This window comes from Schistocerca serialis, chromosome 4 (genome assembly GCF_023864345.2).
Source record: "Schistocerca serialis cubense isolate TAMUIC-IGC-003099 chromosome 4, iqSchSeri2.2, whole genome shotgun sequence".
NCBI classification, from domain to species: Eukaryota; Metazoa; Arthropoda; class Insecta; order Orthoptera; family Acrididae; genus Schistocerca; species Schistocerca serialis.
This window is the reverse complement of record NC_064641.1, coordinates 901,531,936-901,557,847: the sequence shown is the minus strand read 5'-3', so window position 1 is coordinate 901,557,847 and position 25,912 is coordinate 901,531,936. Positions and strand designations below refer to the sequence as shown.

Below are 25,912 nucleotides of genomic sequence, written 5' to 3'. Positions count from 1 at the left end.
GAATGGTAATGCCATGTTTTCTATATGACCCTTGGAGAACATGTTCTACTGCGGTCGATTTTTCCGTATGTCCCAGGTGTCAACTAGTCTTGTGTTCACCCAGGAGGATGTTAACACTTCTTTTCGTGGTACCAGTATAAACCATTCCACAACTGCAAAGAATTTTATGTACGGCTGGTATAGCCAAAGAACGTCGCATATCTTTCACCGATCTCAAACATTCTTTTATCTCACTGGTGGGCCTGAAGATAGGTTCCACACCATAATTGCGCTACACTTTCCCACTGGGATCTGCAGCCTTACTAGTGAACCGAAACATTGCATTATATGTGCGCATATATAGAGAGGTTACTGAGGCATGTAAACACTGTAATAATTTTAACAGAAAAGAGAAAGGTGTTAAATTGGATGAAATTTCGATGTCAACGGTGCACCATAAGAACGACGATGGGTTACAGTCAATGGAGAATGTTAGCATTAGCAGAGATAATCTCATAGCCCACGTCATGTGATGGACTGTGATGTACACCACACTGCCCATTTATTCGAAGCAGATGGCCACTTTACATCAGAAGATGTCTCCCACAATCGGAGAGGAGACGTTAGGAGAACGTTTTACACATCAGCAACGGCCTATTAGCCCTGTAGTGTGAAGTGAGCTCAGTACTGGCCGTAAAAGCATTCACTGTGTGATTAATGTGAGATATTATTCACGCTAAGGTAAATCAAATCATGGTTTCTGGACAGCTGTAAATAGGTAGTGCCAGAGAAGGCATCACTGTCTTTGACCACCAGTGACTTAATAGAAACTCCTGGGTTCCCTTGGCCGAGGCGGCTAGCTCCGTTAAAAAGAAAAAAAAATTCATTTATTACATGCAATAGTGTTATCTTCTACCCCTTGTAGGGAGCGATCCGAGGCTTAGTTCATACAGTTACTGCTAGATGGCTTGCCGGTAATTAAGCGGAAATTCAATTGCTTCTTTATACCAGCAACAGCTAGCTCTCGCATATGGCCGTGCACAGTAGACACTTTTAAAATAGGCTTCAAATGCAGGTTTTATAGCCAAAATGAAATACGCAGAAATCTGTAAAAATGGAAGTACCGTAACATGGCCGTTAACAGTGGTAGGGGTAATTGTTATCATGTCCTCCATTATTGCAAATGCAAAGAAGCATTCCTACGCCATTTTTCAGTTACACTACCGGTCAAGTGTTTGCGATCACACATGTAAAATGGTTCAAATGGCTTTGAGCACTATGGGACTTAACTTCTGAGGTCATCAGTCCCCTAGAACTTAGAACTACTTAAACCTAACTAACCTAAGGACATCACACACGTACATGCCCGAGGCAGGATTCGAACCTGTGAGCGTAGCGGTCGCGCGGTTCCAGACTGTAGCGCCTAGAACCACTCGGCCACCCCGGCCAGCACACATGTAAAATTCTATATGCTTTCTTCGTTGTACAAGCACATCACACAGCTAGACCAATAAAATAAATGTTTTCTCTCTCTTTCATTAAGTACAGGGCAATATGGTTTCGATTTTAGTCTCTTCATAACATCCACCCTTTGTGTTCACAACAGTTGCACAACCTCATGGCATTCTGGCGATAAGATTTTGCAGTGCTTTTGCAGATATTGCAGTCCAATACGCCTATAAATTAAATAGACCTTCAACATTACATGACCTGTCGAGTTCATTCCATAAGAGTTCAATGGGATTTAAGTCAGGTGACTAATCTGACCAAATCATAGTCTTCAATTCCCCACATTTCTCTTTTCGACATACCCTCGGTACAATTTAGAATCAGATTTGGATTTACGGAGCTGTTACAGAACAAACTCACAACTATTTACTTTCTTGCCAGGTGGAACTGCATTGTTTATCAGTTTCCTGTGATATTCTTCCTTCCTTACTGTTCCATTCATTCTCACTAGATCACTGACTTTATCACCCACAAAACGTATCTACACCAAGACCGACCGTCCACCATCCCAAACCGTTGGCGTCATACACTGACACTTCATAAGTTGTCCACAAAGTCGACGAACAAGCATTCGGCAATGGCTTCCAAGTACTTCAGATTTTGATTAGTGCGTTAATAACACGTTGGACCATTGCTGCATGATCCAGTTTTTATGTTTCTGTGGCGACTGCAATCTTTTCAACTTATTTTATTTGCATGATACTATCTTTTTGACAGCTGTGCACCTCCTTAACACTTGCTCACAGAGATTGGAAGTTCACGCATAGTATTTACTTCATCGCGAATTTCAGGCGCAATACAAGTCCTCTGACTTTTACACTGTACACACAGGAAGAGATCTTCCCCCTATGATACACCCGAATTGGCACCAGTATTCTTTATGCGCTGCAGTGTATACGCCACTATAGGTTGGGGTACGACAATTTTTGTTACTATTGTGCTACTAGAATAGCCATACTCATGCAGAGCTGCAACCACAGCACGTTTTTCAGTATGTCTTCTGTTCCGCCGCATTAGTCGGTAATATAGTATTAACCCGATTAGTTGTACAAACACACTGCTAGATTCACACAAAGCACTGTAAACTAACACTAGGATTGCTACACATACAGCAGAAGGAATGAGGCCTGTTCGAATGGAACCGTCTCAAGTAAATGCGACAGCCCTGCTTTAACCGCAAATCCATAGTAGTGATAGCTGATCGAAAACTTTTGACTGGCAGTGGCTCATATTATTTTTGATGACCGTAGCCGTGACATGATTCCGATCTGCTGTATGTCCATTACTGTACAAACCCGAAACAGTATTTTACGTTACAAAAGGAACTGGAATGCTACGAAAGAGGCCAGCAAAATAAACATATCCGGAGGCTACCAAGTTATTGTGGAGACATGAATTTTATTGCTTCAGTGACGATAATGTAAGTTCTGTAAGACTGATGGCTAAGCATTTTTTGAATACCTATCACAGATCAATTTATTTAGGAAACCGAACTTTGATCTATTAGAAGTAAAAATAAAGCCTTGTACTTTTAGAAAAAAAACTCAAAATAATCAAATTTATCTGACACGTTGTTCACGTTTCAGATTTCTCAACAATATATTACAATATTTTGCTCTGGGATATCGACTGTAATGTTGTTTTTTTAGGTCACCCAGGACACGGCTAGATACAAAAACGATTAAATGACGTGGGCGTCTTTGCCGGTTAATTGTTTGATTCTTTGATTTGTTGATTCGAAGGGCATTTTCTGTAAAGGAACTTACAAGTTGTACTTGGATACGCCATGTCAAATTGTGATATAACGTAGCGATCTCGTCTTCATCCCTTCCAGACGGTTGCAAAGATGACAATCTGTACAATGCCTGCTTCTATCATCCAACTTTAGTACTTGGTCAGATATTGTATAACAACCATATACATTATTTTTGTAAGATATTAGATTACTACAGAAATTTTAAACGATTCCGTGAGTGCTTCACTTCTTTTAAAGGAGACCTTGGCTACGCATGTATTTCAGTTACTCAATAGGCAGCGAAGAGTTTGTCTGTTTACAGTTTTGTCCAAGTTTATAGTGGAACATTTAGCCAGCTAGAAGAGACACTGCCATGTTGGACAAAGGGGTAAGTCGTCCTTATGGAACATGCTTTAAAATTTCCAGAAAAACACATAAATGTAAACAACACAATAAATTAAACAGAAAGAAATTGGAAGTCAAACGAAATATGGATGTCGGCTTAAAATATATGAGTAATATTAAGATCGATTAACTGTGATCGAGAACGATATCGCCTGTCAGAAAGACTTATATGGATCCAGCGTTAAGTAACGCAAGGTAGTGCTTCCTAAAGAGTTCCTAATGGCTTTACAAACTCAGGGCTCTTTAGCTTCAGACTCAGTTGCCAGATATATCTCTGAAGATCTCTCCCGCATAAGAGGACGAAACGTCAGTAATTAATTTACGCCGACAAGGAATACTGCCGAAACACAGTTACGACCTTTTAAAGGAATATAGAGTACATACTACTTTAGCAAAACGATATACAAATGGTGCCATCATCGGTTCCGGTTTTTCAGTACTTTTTCGTCAGATCATCTGTTTAAATAAAAACGAAAAGGTGGATAGCAATTAAGTAAGAAAATAGCCCTCCTCGCATAGGTTTACGCGCAGCGTGACATATTGTAAGACAGGGAGGTGCGCCAACCCAGATCGGATTTGCTCCGCTGATTAGCGACCGATGGTCCGGTGTGCTGGCCGTGTGTGTTTTTATGAGGTTTCAGACAATGCTTGGCTGGTCCCTTGTCGATACTACAGGAAACACGATGCAGAAACACTTAAAAAGGTGACAACATACAAACCAAAGTTTACACAATTTATTAACATGTGGTGCATACTACTTCCCTACTTTGCGTTAACTAACGCCTGTGGGGACAGGTAAGGCGTCCGTTTATTTGTGCACGTCTTTCATTAGAGTGTAGCCTACCAACTAGATACGGTATTTTATCATTTTCATATTCTATCTTTATCATTTTCTACTCGGACCAACGCCTATGAAAAGTGATCCGAAGGTTTTTTTTTATTTTAATCTTGGCTTTCCGCTTGATGGTCAGCAGCCTCTATTCCATGGACACTCCCTGTCTTGCATGAAATCCATTGTTAGTTTGGCTGTAGGCTAACGCGAGTTTTCTGCTCACCCAAAGCTTACAGAGCTGAATCTACAACACAGTAGGTTGGGAGGGGATGGGGGGGGGGTGGAGATCGGAGAGCAAGGAGAGAGATGGGGGCAGAGGACACCAGTGATCTCTGTCTTGGCGTACGTGACTTGGGGCACGCAGATGGAATGGTCACTCCCTCCGAATTCGTGGCCGTGTGTTTCCATTGCTTGCGTGAAGCTTGCGGAAGAATTTTCGAGATCTTTCAAGAGAGCCTGCCCGTTAAAACGAATGAACAGGGAACCCACAGTCCGCGCTTTTGACACGAGCCGATGGCTCCGTCATGTTGCTCCTGGAAGTTAGAGCTTTGATTGGCCGGAAGATACGCCAAAATAGTGCGTCTTCTGGTAGGAGTAGTGGAGCGAACTAGGCAGATTAAGACGGGTTGAGCAACAAAAATGCTGTTGGCCGATGTGGACGTGCTGTGCAGTTGTACCACGAGGCAGTCACGGTGTGACGCAAAGCAACTGCTTGCTGGCGCACCATTAGTTAGTTCGTGATCATCGCTGGTTACTACTCCCAATTCTTTGTACCAAACTCTTTCCGAACTACTGATCTATTTGCCAGGTGTGTCGTAAGTTACATTACTTACACCGCCCTGTTTTAGGTTGAACAGTGTGTTCGTTATCTTGTTTCAATTACTGTAATTAGCATCCAGTTTTTCTCTCGCCCAACTGTTGTTCTGTGCAAATCGATTAACGAAATTTTAAGTTTATCAGCCCTGCGAATTTCTGTGAATGAAAAATTACAACTTTCTCTCTTTGTTTTCAGCAATGCTTGTCTATGATGCAGCATGATGGATCGTGCATCAGCTTATAAAATCTCCCTCCCCCCATACTGATCTCTTCGTCTGCCAAGTTACGATCAAGTCTGTACTTCGTAAGGGACAGTAGTACTCAAGAACATTATTTGTTACTCAGTTAAACTAAATTCCTCCATGTAAAAAAGTAAGTGAAGTAAATCCAAAGGTTTAAATTCAGTCTTTTAATTCAAGCCTCGCAGGTCATTCTCAGATGTATCAGAAAATGGATTAAAATGTATATGTACGAGGTACAGCTAAACCCTGCGTTCGTCTCCATAAGGCATACAATGCTGCTTTTTTCCGTTGCAACACGACAAAGAAATTGTTTTACTGCTTTTTAGAGCAGAAATTCCTCCTACGTTAATTAATCACAATGTGGCCAGTGCACTTGTGAGGTACGACTCCTTCATCAATGGATGCAATAAAAAGTCGTTTGACGTTAGTAGTTAAATGTTTTGAAGTACCATTTCTGCCTATTTTTGACCAGAGACCCAGATTAAGTTTACTAGTTTACCAACAGATCACTCCATGCTACCGAACCAGAAAAGCATCTGGCTCTGTATAAAATCAGTAAAAGTTTTTGATATAATTAAAACAGCGGACTCAGTACTATAGAATAAACCGCAAGAAAAAGGAAATAATTTACTACGAAACTAAATTACAAAATAAAATATAGCAAGCTCAAGATTATTCGGATTAATGGGAAGCTGAGACTCCATTGTGTAGTGAAAAAAAAAAAAAAAATACGAAACACGATAATCCAATTCATAACAGTGTTTATGGCAAACTGGTATTTACTATATTTACAGAAATCCTACATTTTACATTTTATAGCCCAGCGTATTAAATACACGATATTGAGTCGGATAGAGGTAATTTATTTACAAAAGTACACTTACGACACTGCATTCAGTTCGCTTTCCGGACTGCAATTCAATCATTCCTGTTTCTATTTTTAATTCACATGTTTCCTCATGGCATTTCTTATTTTTCGGGGAGTCGAAATATCGGTAGCGTCAAACAAATTTCATCCTGCATGATGACCAGGCAAAACATTTCAGTGCCTCGTTGCGAGTCGTAACAATTTCCTCGGTCAGCCTTGAGTACGCTTCAGTGATCTGCGGCTCCACGCGGTAGAGAGGTGTAATTTGGGTTGCCTGCTCACCAGGCGTTAAGCGGTGGTACGACGCACAACGTGCCTTTAGTAGTTTCAGCGTGGCCTGCAGAGGGTGATAACTTTGTTGCCATGCTTTCATTGCCTGTCATGTGAGACGGAATGGAGCGTTGCACGGTATCACACCGTCTGCCGGGTATTAATGTGGGCTGTAGGGCCCAACAAGTTAAAGTCGACTGAAGAGTCTATCAGTGGATCTACTTCCGGGGACGACGCCCAGCTTCCTAGGTAGGACGAGTGCCAGCAACTAGTCTCTGATGAGTGCCGCTCGTATATCAGTTCTTCGCTTCACAACAGGACTTAGGAAAATTTCTTGGAAGCATTTAGCAACCAGATTTGGACTTTGATGCAGATACCTACTGTACTGAGGTCGAGTGTCATCCAAACCAAAGTATTATAACTGGCTCCGTAGTTGTCAGTCAGTAGTTCTGTCAGTGGTAGCCACCTAACTGGAACTGGTACAACAGACGTTACGCCTGTTAAGTGTTGTAGTATGCTTTTACAAAGCACGCATCATTCTTGGAGTGTACTCTACAACAGAGCAGAATACAGCAGACTCATCTTCGCTCTCTTGTCCTACCGGACACCCTTCGTTGAACGAAAATATTTTCTCCATCTCCATCTCCGGTTTCACACTCAGTAGTTTGCACTTTAAACGAAAGTATTTCTTCTAATTATAACAGAATAGTTCAGGCTTCATTTTAATGCTTTTCAAAAGTCTCTGAGTTATGTACTGGTATTCTGTAAGGCGGAAAGTCCACACCCAGTTCGCAGTAAACTTGTTGTAGCATGTACACACAACTACACGCACCTAATTACGAGTAATATTCGGAAAGTTAGGAACGATGAGTCGCGGAAAGGAAACAACAGGGAAAATTAAAACCGTTCTATTTGCAACGGTTAGTTACACCTTCCAGCTACTTCTGTACACAGTAGCCGCTCAGACTTAGACATCTGTCTTAGCGTTGTACCAACTTTTCAATACCCTCGTTATAGCAGACAGCGCTTTTCGAGAATTTTCTGCCCTGGACTGCAGCTCGTTGTCTGTGTCAAAATATTGTCTTCATAGCCAGCGGTTCATTTGAGCAGAGATGAACCTCAGGGGTAGCCAGTTACGGGCTGTATTGTGGGTGATCAAACACTTCTCATCAAAAACGTTGCAGGAGCGTCTTTATTGTCCCTGCACAGTGCGGCCGAGAATTGTCGTGTAAAACGAACTGTATGGCAGTTATGTTATGTGGATTGCATAGCTTCAGGCGAAATCTTACGCCTGGCCCTAATACTTGGCGGGAGACGCTAATTTCTAGATATTTTCACGGTCTCACTGTGAGCTCAGAACTGAAAAGAGCAACACGATGTGATTGATGGGCGTACTAGACACAGTGCCCGACGCATCTGTGCAAAGCTTCATCAGAATTTTACTGTATTTTCCATTTCGTGACCGATCGTTCCTTATTTTCCGAATAACCCTCGTACATTATACAGTAACTCGTCAAAGTTCAGTTGCACATCACTCAGTAGTTGCATAATGTTTTTCCAGTTTTCACATTGAGTAGATTGTGTCTCATAATCAATTTCAAATTATTACCGTTACGTTCATATGGCAAAATGAAACTGCCCCGGGAAATGTTCCATGTACTGACATTCATATGGCAAAATGAAACTGTCCCGGGAAATGTTTCATGTACTGACATCAGCTGCACTCCCATGCCTAAGCAAATGATGTAAGATCAATTTTTCAGCGACGTTGTATAATAGCCTTGTTATTGTAGCTTTCAGTATCAACAAGCAATGTGCAGACAAGTTTACACTTTGAATGTTTTTACTGACTAGCAGTAGTTACTATGTACTTATTTCAGATGTGAGTAGTTGTGTACAATAATTAATTTTATTTTGGTATTTAATATACTGAAACTTCATTTCGCGCTTTTTCTTTATTATTAAAAAAACCAGTCGACGATGGGTTGCTGAAATGCCCGAATCGTAAAGGCACCTTTTGTGCAACAAACCGATAAATATGATAAGAAACCCGAAGAAAGTAGTTTTATATTGTCGATCTCGTCTTGTCGGTCGATATATTTCAACAGAAGTTTTAAACAGCTATTAAACTATTGACACTATGATCTCACAAATGATCTTTCTTTTACACGCAAGAGATGTGAATATGAAGACGGTTGAGTATCGTCAGGGAAGAGTGTAGTGCAAAGTTGGCACTCGAGGTGCGACGCACCTGCGTATGTGCGGCGGTCGGGGTCCGGGATGTAGGGGAAGCGGTTGATGACGTCCTGCGGCGCCTCCAGCAGCTTCCCACGGTTGCCGGCGTGCGGCGCTACGTGCGCCAGGTAGAGGAAGAGGGGGTCGCGGTCGTCGTGCTGCTCGATGACGCTCACCGCCTCCTCCGTGAACACGTCCGTCGCGTACTGGCCCACCTTGTCCCAGGCCACGCTCAGGTTGCGCCGCAGGCCGAACCCGCTGTACGGCGTCCCGTTGTACTGTGCGAGGCAGCAGACGGAGACTTATCAATAGCAGTACACGATACTTCTCTTTAATATACACTACTGGCCATTAAAATTGCTACAACAAAGAAGAAATTCAGACGATAAATGGGAATTCATTGGACAAATATATTATACTAGAACTGACATGTGATCACATTTTCACGCAATTTAGGTGCATAGATCCTGAGAAATCAGGATTACCTCTGGCCGTAATAATGGCCTTGATACGCCTGGGTATTGAGTCAAACAGAGCTTGGATGGCGTGTACAGGTACAGCTGCCCATGCAGCTTCAACACGATACCACAGTTCATGAAGAGTAGTGACTGGCGTATTGTGACGAGCCAGTTGCTCGGCCACCATTGACCAGACGTTTTCAGTTGGTGAGAGATTTGGAGAATTTGCTGGCCAGGGAAGCAGTCGAACATTTTCTGCATCCAGCAAGGCCCGTACTGGACCTGCAACGTGCGGTCGTGCATTTTTTTTTGTCATCAGTCTACTGACTGGTTTGATGCGGCCCGCCACGAATTCCTTTCCTGTGCTAACCTCTTCATCTCAGAGTAGCACTTGCAACCTACGTCCTCAATTATTTGCTTGACGTATTCCAATCTCTGTCGTCCCCTACAGTTTTTGCCCTCTATAGCTCCCTCTAGTACCATGGAAGCAATTCCCTTATGTTTTAGCAGATGTCCTATCATCCTGTCCCTTCTCCTTAGCAGTGTTTTCCACATATTTCTCTCCTCTCCGATTCTGCGTAGAACCTCCTCATTCCTTACCTTATCAGTCCACCTAATTTTCAACATTCGTCTATAGCACCACATCTCAAATGCTTCGATTCTCTTCTGTTCCGGTTTTCCCACTGTCCATGTTTCACTACCATACAATGCTGTACTCCACACGTACATCCTCAGAAATTTCTTCCTCAAATTAAGGCAGGTATTTGATATTGGTAGACTTCTCTTGTCCAGAAATGCCTTTTTTGCCATAGCGAGTCTGCTTTTGATGTCCTCCTTGCTCCGTCCGTCATTGGTTATTTTACTGCCTAGGTAGCAGAATTCCTTAAATTCATTGACTTCGTGACCATCAATACTGATGTTAAGTTTCTCGCTGTTCTCATTTCTACTACTTCTCATTATTTTCGTCTTTCTCCGATTTACTCTCAAACCATACTGTGTACTCATTAGACTGTTCATTCCGTTCAGCAGATCATTTAATTCTTCTTCACTTTCACTCAGGATAGCAATGTCATCAGCGAATCGTATCATTGATATCCTTTCTCCTTGTATTTTAATTCCACTCCTGAACTTTTCTTTTATTTCCACCACTGCTTCCTCGATGTACAGATTGAAGAGTAGGGGCGAAAGGCTACAGCCTTGTCTTACACCCTTCTTAATACGAGCACTTCGATCTTGATTGTCCACTCTCATTATTCCCTCTTGGTTGTTGTATATATCGTATATGACCCGTCTCTCCCTATAGCTTACCCCTACTTTTTTCAAAATCTCGAACAGCTTGCACCATTTTATATTGTCGAACGCTTTTTCCAGGTCGACAAATCCTATGAAAGTGTCTAGATTTTTCTTTAGCCTTGCTTCCATTACTAGCCGTAACGTCAGAATTGCCTCTCTCGTCCCTTTACTTTTCCTAAAGCCAAACTGATCGTCACCTTGCGCATTCTCAATTTTCTTTTCCATTCTTCTGTATATTATTCTTGTAAGCAGCTTCGATGCATGAGCTGTTAAGCTGATTGTGCGATAATTCTCGCACATGTCAGCTCTTGCCGTCTTCGGAATTGTGTGGATGATGCTTTTCCGAAAGTTAGATGGAATATCGGCAGGCTCATATATTCTACACACCAACGTGAATAGTCGTTTTGTTGCCACTTCCCCCAATGATTTTAGAAATTCTGATGGAATGTTATCTATCCCTTCTGCCTTATTTGACCGTAAGTCCTCCAAAGCTCTGTTAAATTCCGATTCTAATACTCGATCCCCTATCTCTTCTAAATCGACTCCTGTTTCTTCTTCTATCACATCACACAAATCTTGACCCTCATAGAGGCTTTTAGTGTATTCTTTCCACCTATCTGCTCTCTACTCTGCATTTAACAGTGGAATTCCCGCTGCACTCTTAATGTTACCACCGTTGCTTTTAATGTCACCAAAGGTTGTTTTGACTTTCCTGTATGCTTTCCGACAATCATATCTTTTTCGATGTCTTCACATTTTTCCTGCAGCCATTTCGTCTTAGCTTCCCTGCACTTCCTATTTATTTGATTCCTCAGCGACTTGTATTTCTGTATTCCTGATTTTCCCTGAACATGTTTGTACTTCCTCCTTTCATCAATCAACAGAAGTATTTCTTCTGTTACTCATGGTTTCTTCGCAGCTACCTTCTTTGTACCTATGTTTTCCTTCCCAACTTCTGTGATGGCCCTTTTTAGAGATGTCCATTCCTCTTCAACTGTACTGTCTACTGCGCTATTCCTTATTGCTGTATCTATAGCGTTAGAGAACTTCAAACGTATCTCGTCATTCCTTAATACTTCCGTATCCCACTTCTTTGCGTATTGATTCTTCCTGACTAATGTCTTGAACTTCAGACTACTCTTCATCACTACTATATTGTGATCTGAGTCTATATCTGCTCCTGGGTACGCCTTACAATCCAGTATCTGATTTTGGAATCTCTGTCTGACCATGATGTAATCTAATTGAAATCTTCCCCTATCTCCCGGCCTTTTCCAAGTATACCCCCTCCTCTTGTGATTCTTGAACAGGGTATTCGCTATTACTAGCTGAAACTTGTTACAGAACTCAATTAGTCTTTCTCCTCTTTCATTCCTTGTCCCAAGCCCATATTCTCCTGTAACCTTTTCTTCTACTCCTTCCCCTACAACTGCATTCCAGTCGCCCATGACTATTAGATTTTCGTCCCTCTTTACATACTGCATTACCCTTTCGATATCCTGATACACTTTCTCTATCTGTTCATCTTCAGCTTGCGACGTCGGCATGTATACCTGAACTATCGTTGTCGGTGTTGGTCTGCTGTCGATTCTGATTAGAACAACCCGGTCACTGAACTGTTCACAGTAACACACCCTCTGCCCTACCTTCCTATTCATAACGAATCCTACACCTATTATACCATTTTCTGCTGCTGTTGATATTACCCGATACTCATCTGACCAGAAATCCTTGTCTTCCTTCCACTTCACTTCACTGACCTCTACTATATCTAGATTGAGCCTTTGCATTTCCCTTTTCAGATTTTCTAGTTTCCCTACCACGTTCAAGCTTCTGACATTCCACGCCCCGACTCGTAGAACGTTATCCTTTCGTTGATTATTCAATCTTTGTCTCATGGTAACCTCCCATCCCGGAGATCCGAATGGGGGACTATTCCGAAATCTTTTGCCAATGGAGAGATCATGATGACACTTCTTCAATTACAGGCCACATGTCCTGTGGATACACGTTACGTGTCTTTAATGCAGTGGTTTCCATTGCCTTCTGCATCCTCATGTCGTTGATCATTGCTGATTCTTCCGCGTTTAGGGGCAATTTCCCACCCCTAGGACAAGAGAGTGCCCTGAACCTCTATCCGCTCCTCCGCCCTCTTTGACAAGGCCGTTGGCAGAATGAGGCTGACTTCTTATGCCGGAAGTCTTCGGCCGCCAATGCTGATTATTTATCAAAATTTAGGCAGTGGCGGGGATCGAACCCGTGACCGAAGACGTTTTGATTATGAATCAAAGACGCTACCCCTAGACCACGGGTACCCCCATCGGTCGTGCATTATGCTGCTGAAATGTAAGGTTTCGCACCGATCGAATGAAGGGTAGAGCCACGGTTCGTAACAAATCTGAAATGTAAAGTCCACTGTTCAATGTGCCGTCAGTGTGAACAAGAGGTGTCCGAGACGTGAAACCAATGGCACTCCGTACCATCACGCCGGGTGATACGCCAGTATGGCGATGACGAATACACGCTTCCAATGTGCATTCACCACGATGTCGCCAAACACGGATCCGACCATCGTGATGCTGTAAACAGAACCTGGATTCATCCGAAAAAATGACGTATTGCCATTCGTGCACCCAGGTTCGTCGTTGAGTACACCATCGCAGGCGCTCCTGTCTGTGATGCAGCGTCAAGGGCAACCGCAGCCATGGTTTCCGAGCTGATAGTCCATGCTCCTGCAAACGTCGTCGAACTGTTCGTGCAGATGGTTGTTGTCTTGCAAACGTCTCCATCTACTGACTCAGGGATCGAGACGTGGCTGCCAGATCCGTTACAGCCATACGGATAATATGCCTGTCATCTCAACTGCTAGTGATACGAGGCCGTTGGGATCCTGCGCGGAGTTTCGTATTGCCCTCCTGAACCCACCGATTCCATATTCTGCTAACAGTCATTGGATCTCGACCAACGCGAGCGGCAATGCCACCATACGATACACCGACTTTTATCAAAGTCGGAAACGTGATGGTACGATTTTCTCCTGCTTACACGAGGCATCACAACTACGTTTCACCAAGCAACGCCGGTCAACTGCTGTTTGTGTATGAGAAATAAAGTTGGAAACTTTCCTCATGCCAGCAGATTGTAAGTGGCGCCACCGGCGCCAATTTAGTTTGAATGCTCTGAAAGGCTAATCATTTGCATATCACATCAACTTTTTCCTGTCAGTGAAATTTCGCGTCTGTAGCACGTTATCTTCGTGGTGTAGCAATTTCAATTGCCAGTAGTGTACATCGCTCTAAATGGTATCTCTGATACATAGATTTGTAGGTATGACAGTGGTTTCCAACCTTTCTTAGACGATTACGCTTGAGTGCAATTAGATATTAGCTAGTTTCCCAGCCTCCATTTCCTCCCTGCCGTCCATTGGCCCTCCCCCACCCTCCACCCCCGCCCTCACCGACATCATCATTTTCACCAACTTAAGACTTAAGCACATAACTGAACAACTTTAGAATGAAAGACTTCTCTTCGAACAGCCTTATTTATCAGCTGATGTAATATGAAGCATATTTAATTTTTGTTTGTATTGTGTGTGAATGAGCGTGTGTGCGCGCGTGCACTGTGTGTGTGTGTGTGTGTGTGTGTGTGTGTGTGTGTGTGTGTGTGTGTGCGTGTTTGTGTGTTATGTGTGCGTTTGTTACAATGAGTGATGAAGAAATTCGAGATGCATCGCAAGTGCTACTCACAAGTACTCCGACAAAAAAACTAACTTCCTCAGAGAATGTAGACACTTGCCACAAAACATGCTCCCCCGCACTACTCCTCTCCAGTGCGGCCCTTGCTTGACCTTTCACACTGCAACCGTATTGAAAATCAAATTCAAGTTACAATGTGTGCACTATACTTACTACACTAGATAGCTGCAGTTCTTACATCCGAACTGTCAGAAATTGGAAGCTTTCAGGCTGTTAATGCTTTGTGTCTTACCACAGCAGCTAATAGTAATGGTAATCGTAATAATAATACTCTGTACAGCACTATACTAACTCTGATGTACTTACTACTGTGTCGTACGGCCTATTAACTCATTTATCTGTTTCGAAATGACCTTTGAAACAATTTATGGGCTACTTCAGGTACTATCTACAGCTTGGAGAAGACATTTTCTTGAGATTTTTAGCATTTATTATGTAAATGTCTCACTTTTATCGTCAGCATTTCACAAGGCAAAGCGTAGTACACGTGTGTAGTGGGTGGACTCCGTGAGAAACCTCAACAACCACTTCATTAATGCTAGTAATTGAGAAAAAAGAACTATTTATTGAGCCGTGAATGGATCGTGTTCGCCCCATCTATTATTTTACATCCTCACTTTATTTTATTTAATTTTTTTAAGCACCACCCTGCCACATCGTTATGTTACTTTCAATTTCTGTTGTCACTGAGTTGCTGCTTTGCCTCCCTGTGAGCGGCAGCAGCGGCGCTTATCCATATAAGCTCTGGGGTATTATCTTTGCTGACTGCTATTACTTCCTGGTTATCGTGTGTTAGGAGTTAGTTCGGATCTGTCAGTGAGTTGGGAGGCACTATCAGTGCAGTTCGGACCTGCCAATGTCTGCCTTAGGGCGCAGCAGAAGTTCAGTCGGGGGGCGGCTGCAGTGGGGTCCAGACAGCCATGCCTCGTCCGAAGGTTGCCGACACATATCACTTGAGTGCGGACGACCTTGGCTGGACACCGGTCGGTCGTCTTGTTCGGACGACGTGTATGTTGGACGGCGATCGCTTATGGGTTGCCTGTGTGTGCCGACTCGTTGTTATTGCACAGTCACTACCGTTAGTATTGTCTAGTCCGTGCTAGTGTTAGTGAAAGTGTGTGTAGCTTGTGGTGTCGACTGCTCGGTTACTTTAGTGTTGTCTCCGTGCTGATGTGTGGCGGTCGGTCGGTTGGCGTGGAGCAGCGAGGAAATCTCCGCAGGGCGCGGTATGCCTGGGCCTGCTGGCAGTCTTTACGCCGTGTGGGGCTGTTCCCATTGCTACGAGGTCCGTGGCTCACCGAACCTGGACACGGAAGCTCAGTGTGGATTCAATTTACCAGCAAGTCAAGACTGTTCACATTGTGCCTTTTAGTTCTCATTGTTGGGTGTTGGACATTCCCACGAGCAACAACGTGTCTGTTCGAGGTGGCGAAGGTTAAGCCACCGTCTGGTGGAGTCTAACTGTATTTATGTTATTTGCAATTGAAGTGCCCCGGCAGAATTTTCTGCCTTGTGGCCGTTAACGTTCCGATTAACTGCCCTCGCCGTTGACGTAAAGTTAGGCAGTGCCATTTCCTCATCGTGTTGTCGCTGTCCAGCACGGTTTCTAGTTCTACAGCTTAGTGTATGCTTGGTTGTGGGCGTCTATGCCTTTTACGTTTGCATTGAACTCCCGGTTGTGTGCTGGTCGAGTGGTGCCCAAGTTACCTTGTCGGTGGGTCCATTGACTGTCTGTTAGTGGCGTTGTCGTCGGATCGAGAATTGTTGGGCCGACTGCCTGTATCACCTAAGTGAACGTTAGTAATTCAAGTGCTGGCCGATCTCCAAAACTTCTGAGCGCCGTTAGCTGCATTGCCTTTTCTTATTTTCTGTTGTGTGTATTTGTATGGCTCATAGCCGATGGTTTTGAATCAAAGTTGAATTGTTTTTCGTTGTGTTTTAAGTCTTGGGCATTCAGCCGTTTTAAAATATTAAAGTTCCTTGCTTGTCAAGTGTTACATTCTTTGGGGCCTTCAGCCTAATTTAGGATAAGGCTTTGTTGTTTAAATTTATTTTACATTCAGATTTAAGTCATGGGGCCTTCAGCCGTTTATAAATTAAGGATCTTTGTCTTTCGAGCCTCAGACTGCTTGGGGCCTTCAGCCTAATTGAAGATAAGGCCTTCTGATTCGTGTTTTTTTATTTGCTTTTTATTTAATTTTACCTTGAGTCTTAAATCAACTGCCTTCAGCCGTCTTTAAATAAAGGTTGTTGCTTTTCGAGTGTTACATTTTTGGGCCTTCAGCCAAGTTATAGTACTCAACGTGAGGCCTTCTGCCTTCTTAATATTCTTTTTGGCCTCTGAATTTTGAGTTAATTTGTTTTAGCCTTTTTTTAAAATTAAAGTGGCTCTGGCCTTAAGGCATAAGATAGTGTGGTGTATTCAGCCGATAACTAAGTTCAAGAATTTGTATTGTAATGTTTAGGCTAATAAATAAATTTATATGTGTTCGAGTGTAACTGGCAGGCGCTCATTTTGCCCCTTTCCACAATTCCAACTACCTGTCCTGACCTTCGGGTTTAGCAGGGTGTTTCATTGATAATTTATATAATCAATATTAGAGTCTTACGAAATTGTGATGAAAGAAATGAAATGTTGAAAGCAATTTAATTTCCGGACTGAAACAGAATCGAATCGTTTGTACCACTCAGGATGGGAACCATTGGTGTATGATAATGTTCTAATTTCCAAAATTATTTGCATGGTGGTATTTATTTACAAAACCCATATTTATAATTTCTTGTCTACGTCTATCACCCTATAAAATTACGAAGAATAAAGGTTTCAAAGAATATTCACTCAGAATTTCATTGAACGACCAGATCGTTTGTTCATAATGTAAAAAACTAGTCTTCAGTACGAAATGAAAATGTATACATCGTATGAAATGATGGAACTTTGTCATTGGAGTCACCACTATCAGAGAAAACATGTATACTGTAATATTAACCGTTAAAACTGTCCATCTTACAAAATTTAGCGTTGGAGACCTCTGTATTTTACGAAACAATTTATTTCAAATATATTTTTGTTCTCTGCTGACCTTGATGTAAAATGTGAAATTATTTGTATTGCAATTTACATATATCATAAGTCGTACTAAAAGCTAATGATGATTGCTTTGTTGAGACGTCATACACGGTTTCCCAGGAAGAATGGTTAATATTGAGGGATATGACAGGAATCGTGATTCAAAGGACATAACTCTATTAAACATTGGCTCTGAAACGTATACATTAAGAACTACGAGCACTTCTGTGCACCTTACTTCCACGGATCGCGATCCGTCTGTCGCCACTAGCAGCTACAATGGTGGTGTAAGACTGAAGATGGCCTGAGGAAAGGGCCGAAACCGGTTGTCAACAAATAGAAAATCTGAAAACGCAATCTAAACTGTTTTACAGATTTTCAACATTTTAATTTGTTGTCGTCTTTCTCTGTAGCGAAACCATTGCGGTAACAAGTCTATACAATAAATTCACCCGGTATCCCAATTTCTATCCGTATTTTCAGATTATTGTGCCGATGTGGAAGTCTCATAAAACACCACTTATTTCGGAATTGGTAAATAATAGAGCAAGTTAACACCCAGTGGAGTTCTAAAAATTGTCGTATCGTAATGTGATGAGGATAACTTATGACAGCTCGGTTAGATTTGTGTAGGACGACTTTCGCTAGTACGCAGGTTCATAGAGTAGACGGAGTGTACTCACGACATCCTGCAGGATGTAGTCGTAGTAGCTGACGAAGCCGCCGTAGTAGCCGAAGTGCGAGTCGAAGCCTCGGAACGTGGGCGTCATCTGCTTGCGGTAGTAGCCCAGGTGCCACTTGCCCACGGCCCTCGTCACGTAGCCCAGGTCCTTGAGGTACTGCGGCAGGATCTTGCCCTCCGGCATGCCGCGGGGCTCCGCCGCCATCAGAGGGTACCCCTGCATGCCTGCCGTCATGGTAACACATTCGTCATTAGAATACCGAAGATCCATGATCATTCTGCAAAGAAATTCTATGCTTTGCGCAACACCAATTCAAGAAACAGTTCTGCAATATACATTCTCTGACATTCTAAATGACATGGTAACCCAGGAATCAAATAATGGTTCAAATGGCTCTAACCACTATGGGACCTGACATCTGAGGTAGTCAGTCCCCTAGACTTAGAACTACTTAAATCTAACTAACCTAAGGGTACAACACACATCCATGCCCGAGGCAGGATTCGAACCTGCGAACGTAGCAGCAGCTCGGTTCCGGACTGAAGCGCCTAGAACCGCTCGGCCACAGCGGCCGGCAACCCAGGAGTCAACTAACATTTGCAAATGTACTATCCGGCCGGTGTGGCCGAGCGGTTCTTGGCGCTTCAGTCTGGAACCGCACGACCGCTGTCGCAGGTTCGAATCCTGCCTCGGGCATGTATGTGTGTGATGTCTTTGGTCAGTTAGGTTTAAGTAGTTCTGAGTTCTAAGGGACTGATGACCTCAGCTATTGTCCAATAGTGCTCAGAGCCATTTGAACCATTTGAACCAAATGCACTTATTCAGGGTATAATACAGTTAGAGAGGTAAAAATTGACACACATATCTGAAATGACATGGAATTCCATTTAAACCAAAATCGGCTGCAGAAACTGGCCAAAGGATAGCTCTATGGGTTTGTTTATAAATAACGATTTTCTCTTATTTATGTATTACACGACGTGTTACGGGAAATGATTCTTATTTTCAAGTATGTGTATATTTGGCGTGTAGGCAGTACACGCACTGTAGGAATAGAGAATGTCAACTCCATTCCTTAGAAAAAGGCATCTTAATTACGAATTAACAGTTTCGGATTTTTCCTTGTACTGTGAAGCTATTCGTCTTGCCATAGGTTTTGATGAGTGAGTTTGCGAGTGTCAAAATATGTGACATAAATAACCGTATCTTTTGATTTCATTGACCTAGAAGCTAAAGTTTCCTACTTCACCAAGGGACTATAGACTTTAATTTGTGACGTAAATTTCAACTTGAAACGTCTATCCGTTTTGAGAAAAATGGGGCTTCACAAAGAGACAGACAACTCGCATAACAAATGACAAAATAATTTTTTTCCTGTGATATAATTACAAATTAACAATTTCCGAGTTTTTTCCTAGACTTTGACAGTGAAAGTTTGCTGTTTCCTAAATTTTATGATTTTAGATTAGCGATAAGTACCGTATGAGTCTTGATGATTGAGTTTGCGAGTGTGAAAATGTATGACATAAATGGTCGCATATTTTGATTGTGTTGGCAAGGAAGTTTCAATTTTGTACACCGCCAACGGACACTAGCATTTAGTATGTGACATAAATTTGAACTCGATACCTTTACCCTATGATTTTTGGAGTCCGACAGACAGAAAGACAGAGTAACTGATTGACTGACTGCCAACGAAATGATCCTATAACGGTTCCATTTTCACCGATTTAGGTACGGACCCTAAAAATAAATTAACGACACTGGTTGTACCATGATGCCGGATCAATGCACAAGAATCAATCGTTAGGAGTAGTCTGCTTTTGTTTTTTGGGCGTATAATGGGATGGCGTCGGCTTCAGAGCACTGAAGGTCTGTATCACCATCTCTCATTATACCTCAATTTCTGTGACAATCATCCTTGTCAGAGATCTTTTACTGTTTGTACAGACGCAAGGCTAGGAGAGAAACGTAGGAGATCGGACCCATTGAAAAGCCCATTTCTGAGCGGCCAAGCACCAGGCTACTGGTAACGGGTCGTAAGGGGTCTCAGTTGTAAAGATTTAGAACGGGATATCCAGTCCTGCCGTTTGCTTTACAACCAAGAGAAGCGTTTATGATCAGTATCAGGATGGAAGCTGATTTTAGTTTACTTCTCAAACGGTTCCTCCCGGACAAGTATCTAATGGCCCAGTGCGTAACTGAGCATTAGCTTGCGTGTCTAACAAATTAATGTGGGTGGCATCCTCGGCGTCTGAAGTGTACCTTCTGTATTGATGAAAGCTTTGTTTTTCAAAACCATGTATGTACAGTAAATAAAAGGCAAAAGAAAAAAAATACATGCAAGTAATTTCGCAAGATAACACGCATCTGATAATCCAGATAAGAAATTTACATCTTTATGGAATTAAAAGGAATGTATGTCAGTGCTGAAGTAAAATAGTCATGAATTTATAAGGTCGTCGACAGATTGCAACACTACAGGTAGGAAAACTTCGATTACTGCCGTAAAGTCGTTATTTTCAGGGAAAGTCAGTTTATCCTACTGTGAAAGTGTGTGGTTCCCAGATGAATTATACCTGCGCAAGGCAGAAAGGTGTAGAACGTTTTTACTGAGCAACGATGTTGGGAATGCGTTACGTCCGTGCCGGCGGCTGGAGGGGAAAAAACGTTACGCTGTGAGGTAAGCGCAGCGCTGGTGGCTTAGAACTGACCTCAAAGGGAACCGTCACGGTGTATTGAGCTAATATCGACCATTCAATTCAGTTTTAGTTATTTGCACACTGCAAGCTGTTGAAAATCATGATGTACAACAACATAATGAGCTTCTGCCAAATTGTTCGTCAACCTGTAGTTCGAGAGAAAGAATCAAGCAAAAAATCTTGTATACATCGGCTATGTATACTGTGTGAAAGAAACGCACAAATGAGCACAATTTGTTTTCATTTTATTGCATTTTTCACCCTCCTGTCATACAAATTCCATCATAGGCGGTGCAGACTTTTTAACACTTCAGTACTGTCACATTTTTACGATTTACTATGTAACGTGTTCGTTTCACCTGATGACGACCACCTAAGAAGTAAAAAACTGGTTATGACATAATATGTGTGACGCAAGGCGGAAAAATATAATAAAATAAATACTGTTCACTATGCATAGGTGCACTTATGCTGCGACAGTACGAATATCTTTTTTTAATAACAGTAAATACAGTTCATACCACTCATTTGCATACCGGAGCTATATTACGTTTGAAATGCTTCTTCTTCAATGAATGTACCTTTTGAAGTCACCCAGTGACCTTTGGTAACAATTCTTGAGTTCCTTTCCTAGTTCATCGTGTTAGTTTTCTTCGTCTTGTTAAAGTTTAATAATAATAACAGTGTCTGCGCCGGATTATCAAAGTTTTGCGTTCATCCTGTCATGGAGATCACATAACCGGCACTAATTTTCTGCATGTCATGAAAATTGTGTATCCTTTGATAGACATAATACTGAAATATCTCCTGTTCACCTTTTCTGAATGTCCCATTGTACAGCCCATATTGTTGCGATATCTCATTTTTCATGATAGCCAATTAATGGCGGTCCTGCAGTAATTACTTTTCGTCCTTACGGTCTTACGAGCACTCGCCATTCACATAGTGTGTAGTTATGTCAGCTCTGATGCTCCGAAGTTCGTTTTGACCTTTGGCCACGTAGTATGTTACGTCAGTTTTGCTCCGACTTATCAGCAAAGATAGAAGAAATGGTTTCATTAAGTGGTGAAGTAATTGTACAATACACGATGCACATTACAAATTTTTGCCTGATATTATTTTGAAGTCCCGATCACTTCAATACGTAATGAAGAAGTCACGAAATACAGTGAAAAAAATGAACATGTCACGGCAGAATCGCTTGAAATGCAAGAAAATAAGAAAATCATTAAGAGCTTTCTCAGTTCTTCGGCCTGTAAATTGAAATCTCTACTTGGCTTGTTATGGAAACCTTTATTGGGTTATTGAATTCTGAACGGTAGTTGACGAGAAATTGTATTCTGTTTTTAATATTTTACGGTACTCGAATATTCTGCAGTCCACAATGCTTCTACGAAGCCATCATCACGCACCGTGGACAGTTCATTAGCCCTTAGTAACAGAGATATCCTAGAGCACCATTTAGATGCGTAGCCAAAGGTCATCTCTCGCGAAACTAGTGCTTGAAAGTCATGTGGCGTATACGCCATAGTTTGGAAACTGCAACACTCCAGTAGAAATGACATATTCTAATGTGAAAACGGGAATTATGTCCAACTGTACAAGTACAGAAACATGTATCGCAAAAATACACTGGTCAAAACAGTTAGATCAGTTGAGATATCTAGGTTCTGAAGTATTGCCATCGGCAGAATGAACTAAAATGGTTCGTCTTTCTGACGGTTCTATGTAGTGGCGACAGCAACATTACGGTCACCGAGATAGTGGTAATAACGGAAAGCTGCTGCAGAGGGGGTTGGTATTGACCTGTGTTTACTCTACCAAACGAATTACACAAGCAGTTGGGTTCAGATAGTGTAGTGAGTAGGTAGTGCAATGCAACAAAAACGTGACTTACCCGAAGCTATGGCACGGAGAGCCATAGGACGGTTGGAAGAGAGACAGAGACAGAGGGAGGTGGCTGCAGCTATTTGAGTGTCCCAAAGTGAAATTTCCAGGACCTGGGCGCGATTTCGAGAACAGGAACCGTTAAAAGAAGGCAAGGCCAAGTCCGTCAAGGATGACGTTACCTCCGGTTAACAGCCCGTCGAGACAGGAGGCTGAATGCAACTCAGCTGCAGCGCACCCTCCAGGCAGAAACAGAACGCGCAATATCAACACAAACAGTCCGAAATCTCCTTCGGGAATGTGGCCTCTACACACGGAGGTATATAGTGTGTGTCCCATTAAAACCACGACACCGTATAGCCCGCAGAAATTAGGCGGAGGAACATCAAGATTGGAGTCGTAACGCATGGCGCCGGGTGCTGTTCACAGTTGAGTCAGGATTTTGTGTTCAGTCTTTCCCACATCTGGAGAGAACGTGGAACTTGGAACAATCCTGCTTATGTGCAGAAAACATCACCATATCATGCTGATGGACGAATTCTGTGGGCAGGAGTCAGTATTGGTGGACGTACGGACCTCTATGCCATTGAGAATGGCGCTTTGACTGCTCAAAGCATAGAGACGAGATCCTTCGAATTTTTGTTGTGCCCTACGCAGGTGTAACAGGGGATCTGTTCCTTCTGGTCGACGATAACGCTGGTCGCCACAGAGCTGCACTGGTGGACAACAAGCTTGAAGCTGAGGGAATTGAACGAATGGAGTGGTCAGCTTGTTCACCGGACTTAAACTCGACTGAGCATGTCTGGTATGCACTTGGCAGACGCAATGCAGACAGACCAGTACCTCCTACAACGGTTGCAGAGCTGGATATGGCACACATGGAAGAATGGCCAAATATCCCTCAGGAGCTGATTGATAACCTGATACTGTCCGTGACACGCAGGTGTGCAACTGTACTGGCCGCCCGAGGTGATCACACACCATATTAGAGGGCAACGAGAATGACTTTTTCACTATTATGATAGCCCCATGGCGCCTCGCTCCACGTAAACGCCATGTAAACCTCAAGTAAAGAGTTGAGACAGCAAAATATAGTAATATCTCACAAATTAAGTTGTAACCGATATCTGAGAAAAATGCGTTACCATATGTCTATTGTGTATCATATCTCACCTAATCCCATAATTGTTTTGGGCAGTGTAGAATGAAATTGGTTTTTGCCTAGCGGGTCGGTTTGTGGGGTACATATAATTTTTCTAACAAATTTGCATATCGAAATTTCGGACAGGTAGGAGGCCGGACGCTTTTTCATTAAACATGTTTTCGTTTGGCTATATAAATGGCTGATTTGGGAAAATATATGCATTTGTGAACATAGTGTAATACCTTTGTATGATATGCCTTTAAATGATCATTTCTGTACTTTGTTAATACTGGACAAAATTCGTTAGTCTAAAATCTGATATACTATCTTAGTGGCACTATCGTAGTTGAAACATGTTATGTAAAATTTTATCATTTAAAAAAATTCCTGACGTGTAAAATCGAAATTTCAAACTGTTCAAAGGAAAAATTAAAATCTGTCCGGAGTAATCGGACCTGCGAAAAACGTGACTAATATTCTAGATTCATGACAAGGCCTGATCTCCGACACAATGATTCAACGCATTGTAGAAAATACAAGCAAATTTATTCTTACAATAGAAGATAACTATTCTCGTTCAAGGGAGGCTCAACAGACATGCACAGTGGAAATGAAAGCCTTATTTGGGCTGCTTTATCTCGCTGGTGTGTACCATGCGAATCGTCTGAATCTCAACAACTTATGGCGGATGGTTGACTACCTGTCATGAATGTAGAAAGGTTTCAGTTTTAATGCGATCTATTCGTTTTGATGAATACATTGTGAACTACCAAAAATGCTATTCACTTGGTGAAAATGTCACAGACGATGAAAAACTCGAGGCTTTTCGAGGTAGATGCGGTTTCATACAATATATTCCAAAACAACCATCGAAATGTGTTATAAAAATGTATGCTTTGGTCGACTCTCGGCTATTTTATACATGTAATATTGAGATATACGCTGGAACCCAACCAGATGGTCCATTTAGTGTAAGCAATAAACCATCCGTGTTGTGAAAAGGTTAGCATCACCCATTTTGTACAGTGGTAGAAATATTACTGCCTACGGATTACGATTTGCTAAAGGAATTGGCATAAAAATATTTCATATCTTGGCACGTTACGTAAAAATAAGCCTCGGATTCCTTCAGAACTCACAGCGACAGCAAGCCAGAGCCCCACTCAAGTGTGGTTTTGACAAAGAGGCAACACTTGTTTCATACGTTACAAAAAAGTACAAGAATGTTTGGTTGATATCCAGCCTTTACGACGATGAACAAATCGATGAAGTAACAGGTAATCTCAAGAAACCAGAAATTGTAACTTCTTACAATCGTATAAGAGGAGGCGTTGACACTGTCGACAAACTTTTTGGGTCTTTCAAAGTTGCGAGAAACACAAAGCGATGGCCTCTGGTGGTGTTCTTTTGCATGTTGCCATAAATTCATTTATAACCTGGAGTGGAAACACCAGCAAGAATCTCAGGAGAAGAAAATACCTCAGATATCTTTCGACCTAACTTGTGCAGGAACTTGTAAAAAGGAGAAGTACGAAAGTAACTGCAGACCTCCATACAAAAGTTATAAATGCGTGGCACACAGAAGATGAGCACCAACAGCAACAAAGAAGAGGAGAAGAAGATCAACCACAGGAGCCTCTGAAGAAAAGATGTAGGCCATGTTTAATTAGTAAGGAAACGAGAATCACCCGTTTCAGTTGTGAAATATGTGGACAGTTTATTTGTTTACAGCATTCAAGAAATGTTTGCAATGACTGTATTTCAGCTGCTAAATAATAACCCGTTTCAAATGTGAGATATATAGACGGTATGTTTTGTGTACATCATTCAAGAAATGTTTGCATTGACTGTATTTCAACTTCTAACTAGCTTTAGTAAATTGAGAAACCAAAACTTCAAGCATAATCCTGTATAAATTTGACATTCGTACAAGGGAAGTAAATATCAGTACCTCGAGAAGCTGTGGGAAGAAAATGTGTGTTTTGAAACATAGCTTTATTTTTAAATAAGTTTTTTACCTTGCTTTTGT

At 42.1% G+C, this 25,912-nt stretch overlaps 1 protein-coding gene across 2 annotated transcripts in view; it reads right to left on the bottom strand.

Annotated features, from left to right (window-relative positions):
• LOC126473578 (arylsulfatase B-like) overlaps positions 1 to 25,912 on the bottom strand; it is a 255,018-nt gene that overhangs the window by 22,767 nt on the left and 206,339 nt on the right. For both annotated transcript variants that reach the window (XM_050100724.1, XM_050100723.1), the window contains exons 4-5: positions 18,151 to 18,374; positions 8,908 to 9,169 (exon numbers count right to left, since the gene is read on the bottom strand). In XM_050100724.1, the coding sequence (XP_049956681.1) occupies positions 8,908 to 9,169; positions 18,151 to 18,374 (486 nt within the window). The remainder of the gene's footprint in view (positions 1 to 8,907; positions 9,170 to 18,150; positions 18,375 to 25,912) is intronic.